The 14,965-nt window shown below is 39.3% G+C and overlaps 1 protein-coding gene across 4 annotated transcripts in view; it reads right to left on the reverse strand.

Annotated features, from left to right (window-relative positions):
• C2CD3 (C2 domain containing 3 centriole elongation regulator) overlaps positions 1–14,965 on the reverse strand; it is a 130,715-nt gene that overhangs the window by 68,667 nt on the left and 47,083 nt on the right. For all 4 annotated transcript variants that reach the window (XR_015726931.1, XM_045816163.2, XM_045816164.2 and 1 more), the window contains 7 exons: positions 14,143–14,637; positions 11,517–11,668; positions 9,455–9,701; positions 6,557–6,737; positions 4,939–5,122; positions 3,682–3,854; positions 2,219–2,342 (listed from right to left, as the gene is read on the reverse strand). Coding sequence is in view for 3 of the 4 variants with exons in the window: in XM_045816163.2 (XP_045672119.2) it covers positions 2,219–2,342; positions 3,682–3,854; positions 4,939–5,122; positions 6,557–6,737; positions 9,455–9,701; positions 11,517–11,668; positions 14,143–14,637 (1,556 nt within the window). In the remaining variant the exon portion in view is untranslated. The remainder of the gene's footprint in view (positions 1–2,218; positions 2,343–3,681; positions 3,855–4,938; positions 5,123–6,556; positions 6,738–9,454; positions 9,702–11,516; positions 11,669–14,142; positions 14,638–14,965) is intronic.

The following is a 14,965-nucleotide window of genomic DNA, read 5'->3' on the forward strand; positions in this document are numbered from 1 at the left end:
CAGCCCAGGGGGTTTATATATAGGATAAACTACTGGGCATAGGAAGAAAACATTAAAACTTCTATATTTGTTATCTCATATGTTAAAGTTCTGTATATGCTACTGTACATTTTATAATGCATTTAATAAATAGTAGTATATGAAGATGATTTACACACAAAAATATATATATGTGTAGTTATTCAGAGGGTATGCTAAACTTTTTCTGTTAATAGGAATGCACGATTAAAATTAGACCACTGCTACTGACACTGGGAAACCATCAAAAGTTTTAATGTGAGGGAATGACATGATTAAAAAACTGCCCTGTTAACACTTACACCAAAACGCTCTCCTGCAAACACTGGAAGTCCATTTGGAGAATTTAGTGACAAAAAATATTAACCAGGATGAACATTTCACCAGCTGCTTCAGTGTCAGATCTCACATGGCAGTAATTCAATTCGTTTTTTACAGTCTGTGAAGTTAAAGGCAAATGATCTGACTCTAAGTTACAACAAGGGAAAAAGTTATGGAACACTTACCTGCTTCTTTCTTGAACTAGTCTATAGTGGAAGCATGACTTAGTTCTCTTTTTTTTTTTTTTAAAGATTTTATTTATTTATTTGACAGAGATAGAGACAGTCAGCGAGAGAGGGAACATAAGCAGGGGGAGTGGGAGAGGAAGAAGCAGGCTCACAGTGGAGGAGCCCGATGCGGGGCTCGATCCCGTAACACCAGGATCACGCCCTGAGCCGAAGGCAGATGCTTAACTACTGTGCCACCCAGGCACCCCTTAGTTCTCTTTCTTACTGGGCACCTGTTATGTGCTAGAATTATGCTATGTGGTGGTAGGGGGCAGAGAGGAGTTCAGACAGTGACTAGAGGAACTCACAGCCTAGTGCAGGAAACTCATGTATGCAAATCACTGAAACTGAGTAATACAGGCTACAACCAAGGTGCTAAAAAACAAAGGACAGGGGCACCTGGGCTCAGTTGGTTGGTTGTCCGTCTTTGGCCCAGGTCTTGATCCCAGGGTCCTGGGATTGAGCCCCACACTGGACTCCCTGCTCAGCGAGGAGCCTGCTTCTCTCTCTTCCTTTGCTGCTCCCCCTGCTTGTGCTCTCTCTCAAATAAATAAATAAATAAATAAAATCCTCAAAAAAAAGAAAAAATAAAGGACAAAGGACAAAGCACCACTTCTGTCTACATGTAGGAAGAAATAAAGGAAGGCTGCAAAGAAGCTGCCAAGTCGAAAGAAAACAGGAGTTTGTTTAGTGGACAAAAGGAAGAACATTCAAGGTAGAGAGAAGTATGAACAAACGCCTGAAGGAGATACGAGAGGGCCACGCTGGGACGCCTGGGTGGCTCCTTTAGTTAAGCATCTGCCTTCGGCTCAAGTCATGATCCCGGGGTCCTGGGATCAAGTCCTGTATCAGGCTCTTTGCTCAGTGGGGAGCCTGCTTCTCCCTCTGCCTGCTGCTCCCCCAACTTGTGCTCTCTCTCTCTCTCTTTGACAAATAAATAAATAAATAAATAATCTTTAAAAAAAAAAAAAAAGAGAGAGAGAGAGGGTCAAGCTGTTCATATATAGCAACAGTGTTCTAGGCAGCAAAAACAGCAAGACAAATTCCCTGAGGGGCACATGAGCTTGGTGTGTTCAGAAGCAACAAGAGCAGAGGGGAGATGAGCAGAAGATAAAGTCATAAAGATAATAAGGAGCCAGATCATGTGGAGTCTCATAGCCATTTTTAGTAGTTTGACTTTTACTTTGAATGAGATGAAAAGACACTGATGGGTTTTAAGTAGAGGTGTGTCAAGGTCTGACTTAAGTTTTCATAGGATCACTGGTTTCCGTGTTGAGAACAGACAGAAGGGGAACAAGCTAGAAAAACGGGAGGTGGTACTACGGACTGAATATGAGATTACAGAAGAGTTGGAGCAATTGGTCCTGGCTTCGTTTGATTATAGGGTATGCCTGTGTAAATGAGTGGTTGAGTAGAGTAGAGGATAAGACTGTTGAATAAGGTAAGGAACAAAGTTGCTAATAACAGCTGGAGTAGTAAAGTTTGCAAGTGATTTACTCACGTATACTCTTACATGCTTTCTGAAGGAAAAAATGAAGCTGTGCTTTATAAACTGGAAATTGTACACAAGCAAAAGTTGCATATCTGAGCCTCATATGTTGTGTGGACTGCACTGGAAAAAGATGAGGGCTGCTTTTCTAAGGTGGACTCACTTGGCTGCTGCTTGCAGACCACAGGCCCTGATAATCTGGACTGAGATAGAGACAGCTCGGGCAGCAAGAACTCCCTCTGCTGTCCTGGGAGTACGCCGGTACCTTAGGCCCACATCCAGTAAACCTAATGAGGACAAAAGGGAAAAAAAATGGTTAGTTGGAAGAGTCTCTGTTCTACCAAACCCCAAGTCCTGATCAGAAGGAAGAGGATAAACACCCTAATGAACAATAAGGGGCATTAGCAGTGAGACAAAATGTCTATGGCCAGAATCACGTTATATTATTGTTTTAAGATTAATAAAGGCAGAACAAAAGTTACTATTTTCACTTTACATCCAAGAAACTATGTCAGAGACTGAACTGCTTGCCAAGATCACACAACTATCAGAGGCAGAACTTAATTTCAGATTTTTTAAAACTCCCAGTTATTTTTTTAAAAAGATTTTTTATTTATTCGTTTGAGAGAGAGACAGAATGAGTGGGGTGAGGGGAGTGGCAGAGGAAGAGAGAGAGAAGCAGGCTCCCCGCTGAGCAGCGAGCCCAACGCAGGGATGGATCCCAGGACCCTGAGATCATGACCCAAGATCATGACCTGAGCTGAAGGCATATGCTTAACCAACTGAGCCACCTAGGCGTTCCTAAACTCCCAGTTATTTTTATAGAATTGAGATGGACTCCAGCCTTTCTTCTTTCTTAAACTTTTAAAAGGTTTTCACACATAAATTTCTATCACCCTTCTACCACCACCACCTGAAACACCCTTTACATGACATTCTTTCATAAAAATTCTACCTTCCTATTACCGCATTTCAGAGAAAGCTTTCAGAAATAACAGAACGAGCTGATCAGTGACCGTCAGGAGGAACAACTCAATCTTAATCATAGCAATATAAAACCTTTTTCATTGGCAGATATTCTCCAGCGAGCAAGCACAGTAACTTGATTTAGGAGGCCAATTCTAGTTATCTGATGACATACCTGGAAGGTAGGTCATCCTACTGAAACAATTAGGATGAAACTCAAAACTCCGAATTCTGATGAATCCCTTTCAACTTTAAATCCTAACCTCTTCCTCCCTTACAGTGAATTCCCCGTCTGTGCTAACTGTATTCTACCAATCCCATATCGGCTCATGTTGCCCTGGAATAATTCTCTGAGTACACCTACATAACACTTAGGATTTATGCTGTGAGGCTTCTTAAATGCTTGCTGAACTTAAAGGTGAAATGAGACAAGCAACATTTATGCAGACAGTCCATGGAAATACGCATTTTCTAAAATTAGACAGCATTTGCATACAATAAACTCATACGTTCATTTTCCTAAGAGAAGGTAGATCATAGTTTTCATCAGATTCTTAAAAGGGTAAGTCTCTCAAAATATGAAGAGCTGCTATTTATAGAGAAAAGGGATATTTACGTATACTGATTTCAAAAGGGAGAGACAAAGCAGTCTTCAATTACCTGATGACTGGTTCCTCAGTTCTTTCCTGTTCTCAAGCCCGGGGGTTAAAGGGAGATTGAAGGTCTGTATTCCCACATCCTCACGGTGCTGCATGGTTACCATGGCACAGATCCTTGATAATGGCAAGGTTCCTTTGGCAACCATCTGGTCTCTCACGTTAGGATAATAGTATCTGTAAGCCGCAAAAGCACAAGCTGTCAGTTGGAAGAACTAGGTGGATAAATGATTCAATTTGCCCAAGGGATCGGCTTTTGGTATCAAGTTATCTCTGGAGCCTGGCTGTTCTGTATTTGTGGCATACAGTTGTGGTCGTGTCTGGCTAGATTTATTGCCCGTCATGTGGCGGAGGAACTCCATAAATTATACTCTGTGTTCAGAACAAAGCCCAGCTTCCTACAAGCTTTTGTTTGGTTATCTGCATCTGACTTGGACTTCTGGGAGTAGCCATTTTTGAGAGCATTCATCCTGTGGCAGGAAAAGTGGTTCTAAGTGGAGCAGTTCCAAACTCATCTATGGCTTGCGGCCTAAGTGCCCCAAATTTAAAAGATCTGTTAGTATCTATTCTACTTCCTTCTCCTGTCAAAATATTCCATTCTTTATATCAGTTTTAAATCAAACCTAAATTCACCTGACTGATTTTAGGAAAAGCTTCTGGCAAGTGAATGGTACTCTTCCCTAGTTCTGTTCTGGATGCTCTGTCTTCTTTTACATCTATACGCTCTTTGTCATTTTTGTTGGTTTCTTGGGAGTAGGGATGCAACGGAGGCTGAGCATCTGTATTCACGTCAAGTCTGTGACATGAGGGGATTTATATTTTACGAAGGGTACTCTTCTGGTAGAAAGAGTACTTTTCTGGGAAGAAAGGATTATAAGAAATAAGTTTAGAAGTGGGGAGACCAGTCAGGAGGCTATCAGTAATTTAGGCATGACATCATGAGGGACTGAACCAAATAAGGCAGTAAACAGGAGAAAACAGGTGACTGAATATTTAAGAGCAGTAGGAGCTAAAACTGATAGAACTTCACTTCCACATGTTACAAGTGGTTAAAAGCACGAGATACAACTGCTCTCAAGAGCCCAATAATACAGATTTCAGTAAAATCTGGAGAAGAGTCACTAACTAACAAGCCGGATGATATAAAATAGGGTAGAAGGGATTGCTTAGCTTCCTTACAATTCAACCTAAGCTGTCAAGGGAAGCATGCTCTACGACTGTGTACTTCCTTTCTGGGTACAAAATCAGTTTCGCATCATACCTGCACCAGATTTCAAACTGGATTCCTCCTCCAGGTACGAGCCCCTGTGCAGAGAAGGCACTCAGTAGAAGCCTTTGCACTGGAACTTCAGTTGGTAACAGGAGAGAGTGACGGTGTTCACTATTAAAGATGGGATCTGGAACACAGAGTGTGGTTGCAGATCTGAAAGGCTTCAAAGAGATTCCTTTGGAAAAGAAGAGCAATTCAGAATAATCCAACACAACATTTAGTGTTTAATATGTAGTAACAGTATGTTAATACCCAGTATTATTCAATTTCATTCTTACAATGCTCCTGTGAGGAAAACAAAGCAACTATTATTACTCCGACTTAACAGACAGAATACAGACATACTGAGGTTACATAGTGCACCCAAAGGTCTTAGAAGTAGTAGGTCATGGCCCTGGAACCAGAACCTTTATCTTCTACATTACTTCTACCAAAGTCCATTTCCCTAGTAGCTATGGTCCCCCAAAGGTTCCATGATAATACAGAAGAAAGAGATCCCTTTGTTGCTGGACAGTATCTATGGGTTGCAATTTCTCTACACCCTTGTCAACACCTGTTAGTCTCTTCTTTGTTTTTGTTTTTTGGTTTTAATTATTGTCATCTTGGTGGAAAGAAGTGGTATCTTGTGGTGCTTTTTGTTTTCATTCCCAAATGACTAATGATGCTGAGTATTTTTTCACGTGCTTATTGGCCTTTGTATAACTTAGGAGAAATGTCTATTCAGATCTTCTGAACATTTTTTAATTGGACTGTTTTTTAATTATTATTTGTCAGAGTTTTTTTTTTTTATATATTCTGGATACAAGTCCCTTATTTGAACCCCAATAATCCATACTGGCAGTGCTTTTGCAGTTATTTGTGGACATGCTGAGAATGGCAAAACATCTGAGTCACCTGGCTTGATCATTCCCAGCTGAGCTTGAACAAAGTGACACTCTGCTTTCTTGTTTTAGCTCTCAGACATGATCAGATGATGGAGATGGTCAAGGCTAGTGTGGCGCAGCGCAAGAATATCTGGCTCTGGGGCCAGCTGGATGGGTTCTGACTGTGAACCTTGTTATTGTCACTGGGGCAGCCACAGTCATTTAACATTTCTGAACCTTGTTCTTTCTTTTGTAAAATAAAGAAAGTAAAATCTACTAGAACACGTTGTTTTAGGATTTACAATTATGATCTATGTGAGATATATATGTACATATTTCCCCTAAGAGCAATGGTTCAGTATTCCCTAATTCAGTGTCCCTGACATTGCTGTGTTATGTAGAATATAACTACTGTGAGTAATGAGAATCAATTGTATGTGTATAGATAAGAGTGAGTAGGCATGTAAATGATATAAGATGGGTCAAAATATAAATCACTTATGGATCTAGGTAAAGGGTATATAGAAGTTCTTTGTACCATTTTTGTTAAATTTCCTGTAAATTTAAAATCATATCAAAATAAAAAGTTACAAGAAATAACATAAGAAAAATAAAAACTTAAACTATCTCCTGTACTATCCAGGTTAAAACTAGAAACGTTTAGGAACACAAAATTCACTCAGGAAAAAGCAAAATTCTAAGTACAGCCAATGAAAGAATGACAAACTCTAACCTCCCAAACCTACCGTTTTCAGGGAACTCAGGTCCTTTTAGCACACTGGATTGGGAGTCTTGAACTGGAAAGTAGTACTGGACATAACAATCTGCTTCTCCCCAGACTGTTGCCTGAAGAGGGGCTAGCCCTTTAACTTTCTCTACACGGAGCTCAAAGTGATGTTCCATCAATCCGTTTCTTTGGTCCTCTGCCTATTAAATGAAATAGAGATACTGGTGAGGTTTTTGTTTTTTTTTACTAGTGAGTTTTAAAGAAAAACTTTCTTTTTTTTAATTTTTTTATTTTAAGATTTATTTATTTATTCGATAGAGATAGAGACAGCCAGCGAGAGAGGGAACACAAGCAGGGGGAGTGGGAGAGGAAGAAGCAGGCTCCTAGCGGAGGAGCCTGATGTGGGGCTCGATCCCAGAACGCCGGGATCACACCCCGAGCTGAAGGCAGACGCTTAATGACTGCGCCACCCAGGCGCCCCTAAAGAAAAACTTTCTTAGAATATTCCTGTTTCTCTATGAAATCTGAGTCTAGATGAAGAAATAGGTGTAATTAGCTGATACTAAAACAGATACTTAATTTTCATAGTGTATAAATCTTACAACTGCTCACTGTAATCAGATCAAGGTGGATTTACTTAGGACTGTGAGACTAAGTCAATATTAGGAAATCCATAAACGTAATTCACTGCATTAATGAAACAAAGGAAAAAAACATGACTATCTCAATAAATGCTAAAAAGGCATTTGATAAAATTCAACATCGGTTCCTGATTCTTAGTACACTAAGAACAGAATACATTAAGAATATTCTAATAGGACAAAAATATATATACATGAAACAAATAGGTATTAATATACTAATTTTTTTTAGTAGGCTCCACACCCAATGTAGGGCTCGAATTCATGACCCTGAGATCAAGAGTCGCACACTCTACTGACTGAGCTAGCCAGATGCCCCAAAATACTATTTTTAATGAAGTTGGGAATAACACTGAGATTATTCATTAATGGTAAGGACTAGTAGGGGAGGTTGAGAACATACCATTATTGAAGGTAACCTATACTAATAATAATTTAAGGTTTTTATTATTTCTTATAACCAGGCACTATACTAAGCCCTTCACTTGTAGCAACTAATTTAACAGCACAGCTAACAAGAGTGGAACCAGGGTTTGAATTTAGGTAATCTGACTCTACAGCCAACCTTTTTACCTCTACTCTATACACCTTCAACAGACACGAGACAACTAATAAGTGGGAATATTCAAAGAGGGAATTCAGGATTCAGGGGTCAAACTGTATGATTTATATGTGTCTAACATTCTAACTACTAATCCCATGAATTTGGAATAGAAATTATATAAGGTCTTTGCTTTGTATTCTAAAAACATATCAGCAATATCTGCTCCAAAACCTTCCTTAGGGAAACAGAGAACTTTCAATTTGATTCCCCAGAGAAGAAAAATTTGGGTTAAAAAAAATCTCTCATAGTCTCAGCAGCTGCTTAATTTGGCCACACAGTATTAGAGTAATTTAATAATTCGGTTCTGCAGATGCTGAAATGGATGAGGGACATGAGTGCAGGAAGAAAAACAACTGTATAGATATCTAATCTTTCAAAGAGTTCTTTTATGTTCATAGTAATATTTTCTAACTTTTGGCATGGAATTTAACAAAATCTGAGTCTACACTGCAAGGTGAGGGCCATATAACACTTAAATAGACTTGGGAATATTATAAATAAGTTTTCTTTGTTGATTTTTCTGTCATTTTTAAACTTTAAAAGCTACTATTATCTATTAATAGACACTAGTATCTAATAGAAAGACTAGTGTTTGGAGTTCATAATATACAAATAAACAAAAATTTACTCATAGACGTTTTCCTAATCTCTCTCTGTTAGGGACATCACATTTGTCATTCAGATTGTTTTAAAAACATAACACACTTAAACCACGTGGAGACTGAGATTTGGCTGAGATCAAGCCCGGCGTAGGGCTCCACTTCGGGGAGTCTGCTTGAGATTCTCTCCCTCCCCGTCTGCCCTTTCCCTCCTTGTGCATGCTCTCTCTCTCTTAAAAAAAAAAAAAAAAAAAAAAAGAAGGCTTGTGTCTAAACTCTGATTCTCCCATTCTTAGCTATGTGACCCTGGACAAATAACATAACTTCTTTCGACTCTGTTTCATCACCTAAAAAGTGAATGACAATGGTTCCTCTCATGTAGTATTAGGGAAATAAACACGTAAAAGTAAATCAGTGTGCTTTCTCAGTTGTACATCACTGTACAAAACAAATTACTCTTTAGAATTTACTGTTAGAAAAGCAAGGAACTTCATTATAACTCTCCAATGTGGATTTGGTTAAGAAACAGAATAAGATTTTGCGGGCTTACATTTGGGATCATTGTCAACCTCCCACCCCTATTCCTCCCCCCCATTATCTTTTTTTTAATTAAGACCTTTTAAAATGCAGTCTCAGGTTCACCCTAATTTTTAAAAAGGCAATCAATTTAGTAAATAAGAGGATTAGGATGTGGTTGTCCAATTAGAGTTTCTTTATAAATTCAAAAAGTTCAGAGGGGCAGATATACATTTAAACCACAAAACAAATAATTCCTTGGATCTACAGCATGCACTGGAGTACAAATATGTTCCTTTTCACTACTGAAATAAGGATCTGGGGCAATGGTTTCATTAAAACAAGCAAGATAAAATGAGATGATGACACTTAAAATGTACTAATAGATCTTAAGTGCTCTCACTTCACACATAAAAAAAATAAATAAATAGGTGAAGCGACGTTAAAAGCCTTCGCCGTGGTAATCCTTTCACAATGTTATGTATATTAAAGAATCATGTTATACACCTTAAAATGAGATTATGGTTTTTGTAAATAATCAAGTGTTTAATCACTACCATATTAACAGATGCTATAGATGGCTGGTCCAGAAAATGCGCTGGCCTAGGGTGGAAAGGAGGAAGTGTTCCTTCTTCATTCTTTAATCTTTGTAGAGCCATTATCTGATCTGAAGAACCCATGGCTAAAAAGACGCGAAGACTCCCATTTTGGTGGCCTGAGAACACATCAATCACAGGCATGTAGCTGTCAACAGCAACAACTGGGTACTGAGCATCAAGCAGCAGGCGAGAAATTTTGGGATCTCTAAAGGGAGAGAAGTTGCGAATGAGCAAATAACAACCATTGATCATGTCACAGAGTTGGCTGCTGCATTTCCTACTTGGTTTATCTTCTCGGTTTGTTAAAAATGGGTCTACAACTAGAAAATATTGGTTTGAAAAAATATATGATTCCACCATAGCTCGTCAAATAAAAATTACCAGGCAGTTAAGTTCCAAATGTAGCAATCTGAAAGCAGAGAATGTCTGATTTATGTCTGTTATCACCATGACCCCAAGCCCAGCATCTGGGACTGAGCACTGTCTCAGCACAGGCTTGCTGAACTGCATGACTTTACAGGGAGGCAGTGTGGTCAACTTGAAAAAGCATGGTCTTTGCAGTCTGGCAGATAAGATTTGGATAATATTACCAATAATATCTGCCATCTATAATCCTTCTAACACTGCAAAAGTTGGTATTATCTACTATTAACAGATGAGAAAAAGTCCAAATGTTCTTCATTATACCATGCTGAACCTTAGCTCTGCTACGTACTTGTGAATGACTGTAAGTGATCAATTTAACCTTTCTAAAGCCTGTTTCCTCTTCTGTAAAATGTAGGTAATAAAACTTCCATCAAGGGCAGTTATTAGGATTAGCTGAGATAACAAACCTAAAATACCAACTATAATATTTAGCACATAAAAGTACTCAGTAACCAGTGGCTACTATTGTTTTACGCTCTTTCAGCGAAGAATGGGGTCTAATGAAATGAGAAGGGAAGGGAAGTACCAGACCACACTAATATCACAACTAAAAAGGGGGAAAAAAGCCTACAGCTGACAGTGGCACGATTTCAGCAGCACTCCTTAGCCTGACCATGCTTTCCAGTGTTACCATCATAAGTATTTCACTGTTCACAGAAGGCTTACCCACTTATTTTCTCACTGGATTGTCACAATTGTGCCATAAGGGAGACATGGGATCTATCATCACCCTCATTTTACACATGATAAAAAGAAAGCCAGATTGGCTGACTTCTGCAAGTCAAAGGATAAGTTTCCTCATTTGTAAAAAGGGGATAATGGTAATACTTCCTGGGGTTATAGAAAGGCTCACGTGAAACAGTGGCCACGAAAGGGCTCTCTGTAAAATGTAAAACAACAGCATTTAAAACACAGAGCAGTAAGAAGGCTGTTAGGAAAGAAGTCAGTGCTAAAATAACTAAAAATCAGTACCTTGAACCAAAACAAAAAATGAACAGTCTGTAGTGAGGACAGAAATAACCTTCAGATAAATCAGTACCGCACTGGGATGCTCACAGTGAGAAGTGGTGCACTGTGATCAAATGTGAAGGGCCAAAAGACAGCACTCAGTATAGAAATCTTGCAAACAGCTGAAGTAAACAGTACTGATGTTTTTGTGACAGAGAACTAAACCATTAGTTTTGTGAGGTGATAACCTTTGGCAGTAGAGCTTCTTGGTGAAGCAGTAGAACTCTCTGGGTTCTAACCCTGCTTCTCCTACTTACAAAATATATGACAAGTTATTTGAATCCTCTGTGCCTTTGTTAACTCATCTGCAAAATAGGGGAAATAAAAATTACCTGCCTTAGAAAACTGTTGTGAGGATTAAATGACTTGATGTATGTAAGGTTCTTAGCATAGGGCCTGAAATATGGTAAGCAGTATCTGTAAAACTGTCCTAACATAGGAGAAAGTGCAGCAACTGTGGTGAAATTGAGAAAAGTCCTCCAAGGTATTATTGGGCTAGTCATTTTTGCAAGCCAAAAGAATTCCTCTTCAGTCCATACAAAGATAAAGACTTAAAGTAAAGAATACTCCAAAAGATCCTATTTACTTGAATGACATGTAAAACTGATGGAGGGGGAGTTTCACCAGCCCGAGCAACTTGTCCTGTCCTGGGCTCCGCACCTTGTTCCATGTTTCAATTACCATCACATTGTTCTTCAGCCTTTCCAGGTATTTGGAAGACAGAGAGACAGGAATGACCTGGGGAGAGGAGCAATCAAAAAACAAAAGAAAACAAAAACCCACACCTGAGACAAAGGATTAATTTATGCTCTTATTCAACAAGTACTAACAAAGCCCAATTTGAACTGAAAGCCATGCACAGTGCTAGGAGCTGAAGACATTAAAATAAAACCCACTCTGTGCCTCAAGAGAAGCCTGTCTGGTTTAAGTGACCAACACAGAAAGGCCAAATACAAAACGGTATGAGTTCTCTGACGACAAAGCTCATAGAGACGGGGCTTTGAGGACACAGAGAAGGTTGTTAGACATGTCAATCACTGCCTGCCCGTGCCTCATCCCCTTATTCAAGCCTTTCTAAGGAAAATGACCCATTTGTGAACTCCTGCTGAGACAGGTTTTTTTTTTCCTGCCCCTCCCACCCCCCCAAACGTTTTTGAAAGAAAGATGGCTACTGACTATACAAGGGTTGAGCACCTAATCAAAGGGCAGCCAATCCACTAGTTGGATGGTATGGCCTAGTGCAAAAAGCTCTGCCCAACCGATGTTGGTAAATAACAAGCCAACTGTTCAATTGGATTTTCAGTGTAAAATTATTCAAGAACTGGTCCGTCAACTGGTAGCTGAAAGAGAAAGGGAAGTCACGAAGAGAAGGAGAGAGCTGCAGCCAAGAGACAGTCAGCTAAATTAATGGCAGAATCAAGGGCCCACCAATTTGAAGGGACCAAGCTGTAGCATAACTGCATCAGCAGAGGAGAGATAAGCCCCAGGATGAAACCAATAGAAAACATGAAAGGAAAAGGGTGAAACCAGAAATGATGTATGACAGGATGAGATGAAGACACCAAAGAAGCAGAGACCCTGAACAGACCTACTTTTGTATCCATCCAGTTATATAAGGTACCTGAGCACATTTCTGTTCTGTGAAACCATTAAAAAATGTGAAACATAGTGACCTAACTACAAATAGGGAGATTTCAGAGAAAGCTGCTGGCAGAAAGTAACCCTAAATTCTTAAGGATAAGCAGAAGTTAACTAGCATAAAAAGCTCTGCCTAATAGGAGTCATGAAGGCTGAGAAGGAAATGCAAGGCAGAAGGAAAAGCACATGTAAAGACACAGCGGTAGGGAAAGAGAACGTTTACAAAACCTCAAGTAGCTGGACACAGCTGCGCTATCTAGCGTGAAGGGAAGAGTTCTGAAGGGAAGACAGTCAGTTCTTAAAGGGTCTTGTAGTCCACACTAAACATCTGGACTCTATCCTGAAAGCGACAGGGAATCACTGAAAAGTTTAAAGCCGGGGAGGAAAATATTGAGATTAATGTTTTAGAAAGATCATTCCTACTGGTACAAAAAGGAACGGACAGGGAAAGACCAGAAACAGACTGAAGGCTATCTGGAATGAGAAAGAGGGCCTGAATGAATGCACTGGCAATTGAGTTGAGGTAAGAAGATGTGTTCTGGAGATAATTAAGTTGGCAGCTTCTACTGGATTTGGTGAATAATTGTATAACAGAGTCAAGGCTACCTTTCAGGGTCTGCTTGGGTTTCTAAGTAGATTACAGTATGAATTAGGGCAGATAAGGAGGAGGTGGAACAGATCTGGAAGGAATAATAAATTCAGATCTGTACACATTTGAATTCCTTTTTTCATTTAGACATCTTTATTGAATACCTCTGATATGTCAGGCAGTGCATTAGGTCTAAGCCAGTGTCAAGTGCTTTTGGGATACCTGGGGATGATGGCCAGTAGTTATACAGAGAGATCAGAAACCTGATCAGAAATGTCTGGCCTACATGGAGGTATGGATTTGGAAGTTATCTTCAAAAAAATAATAGCGAAAGCTATGGGAACAGAAGTAGTGACCCAGGTAAAAGAGGGTTGGTTTGGAAGAGTGCCAAGGAGCAATGAACAGGAGCACCAATAATCAAAGGTAAGAGAAAGGGAGAAAGAAGTGCTGCGGTCACCACTCTTTTCCTACTGGCCCACAGACCGAAAAAGAACAGTTGCTGATTCAGGAAGAAAATAAGAGAGTGGAGTTATGAAAATCAAGAAAGGAAACAATTTAAGCAATAGCATCAAATCTTACAGAGAAATCAAGCAAGATAAGTACTGAAATAAGTAGAGGAATAAAGGAGAGAAAAAAATATATAAAAAAGTTAACTAGAGTTAAAAGAAGAGTTTGGAGATACAGAAAAGAGAGGGGAAAGTTTAGTTCTAGAGGAAGCAGAAAGGAATAGAATTCAGAACTCAGGCAAAAGAAACAATGGGAAACCATATCAACTAATGACAGAAGGAAATGAAGACACAAGTTTTAAAATGTTGAAGATGTCTTTTCCCTCTTTCAATCCCACAGTGGGAATGGATCTGCACGGCAGATAATTACAAAGGTCTCTCCCAGTCTGAACATTCTAGGTTTCTTTTATAATGGAATTATGATTTGAGAAACATACATCCCTAATGGATATGGAAGGTTAAGATATATATAAAGTTACCTGAAAAAAGTTAAAGACTGGTTGTGTTGTGCCCCATGCGGTGACAGATCTGGTGACTTCTTCTGTGCTGAAAAGTTTGCAATTTAAATAAATGTTGCACGGTGGTTGTTTGTCAGATTCTCCAGTAATGAAATCTTTCCCATCTGGCACCATCAACAGCACATGCAACAGCAAAGCAGTCTCTTTTGTTGACTCATTTGTCTGATTTGCTAAATTGTGAGAGGCTGGCACAGCCGTGAAGTTTGAAGGATTTGGTGCAACAGGGCTTGGTGACTTTGGGCTGGGGAGCACCAAATTTTGCACTTTCTTTGCAGCTTCTTTGTGAATTTGATTTAGGTTCTCTGGATTTTTGTTACAGTTGACATATTGACCGGGTTCTGATAGTGTCTTATCTGGACTTGTAAGGGCACAAGGTGGGCTATGTTGGGTGCTGCTACTTAATTTAGTATTCACACCAGTGAAATCCTTGTTATCTATAACAAGCTCTATGGTTACCTATAAAACACAAGAGGAAGAGACTTAGCAAGTATGTCTTCTGGAATCAGAATCAGAATTTTGGAGCTAGAGGCAAATCAGATTGTTAGAAAATAATTAACTCATTCTCAAATACCATAATAGTAAGAACACTAATAGACTGCATGTACATTACCTTATCAGGATTAAGAAAAGCTAGACAGATGATTTATCAATACTATAAGATGAATGTGGAACATCATCTTGTGCTGAAAAATAAGGAAGTGCTCAGAAAAGGATGGGGACATATCGAAAGGAGAAAGAATACAGAATTCAATCAAAGGAGCTCACATTGGCCAAATCTGGGACA

Source organism: Ursus americanus, chromosome 16 (assembly GCF_024610735.1).
Source record: "Ursus americanus isolate L20-20 chromosome 16, mUrsAme1.1.p, whole genome shotgun sequence".
NCBI lineage: Eukaryota > Metazoa > Chordata > Mammalia > Carnivora > Ursidae > Ursus > Ursus americanus.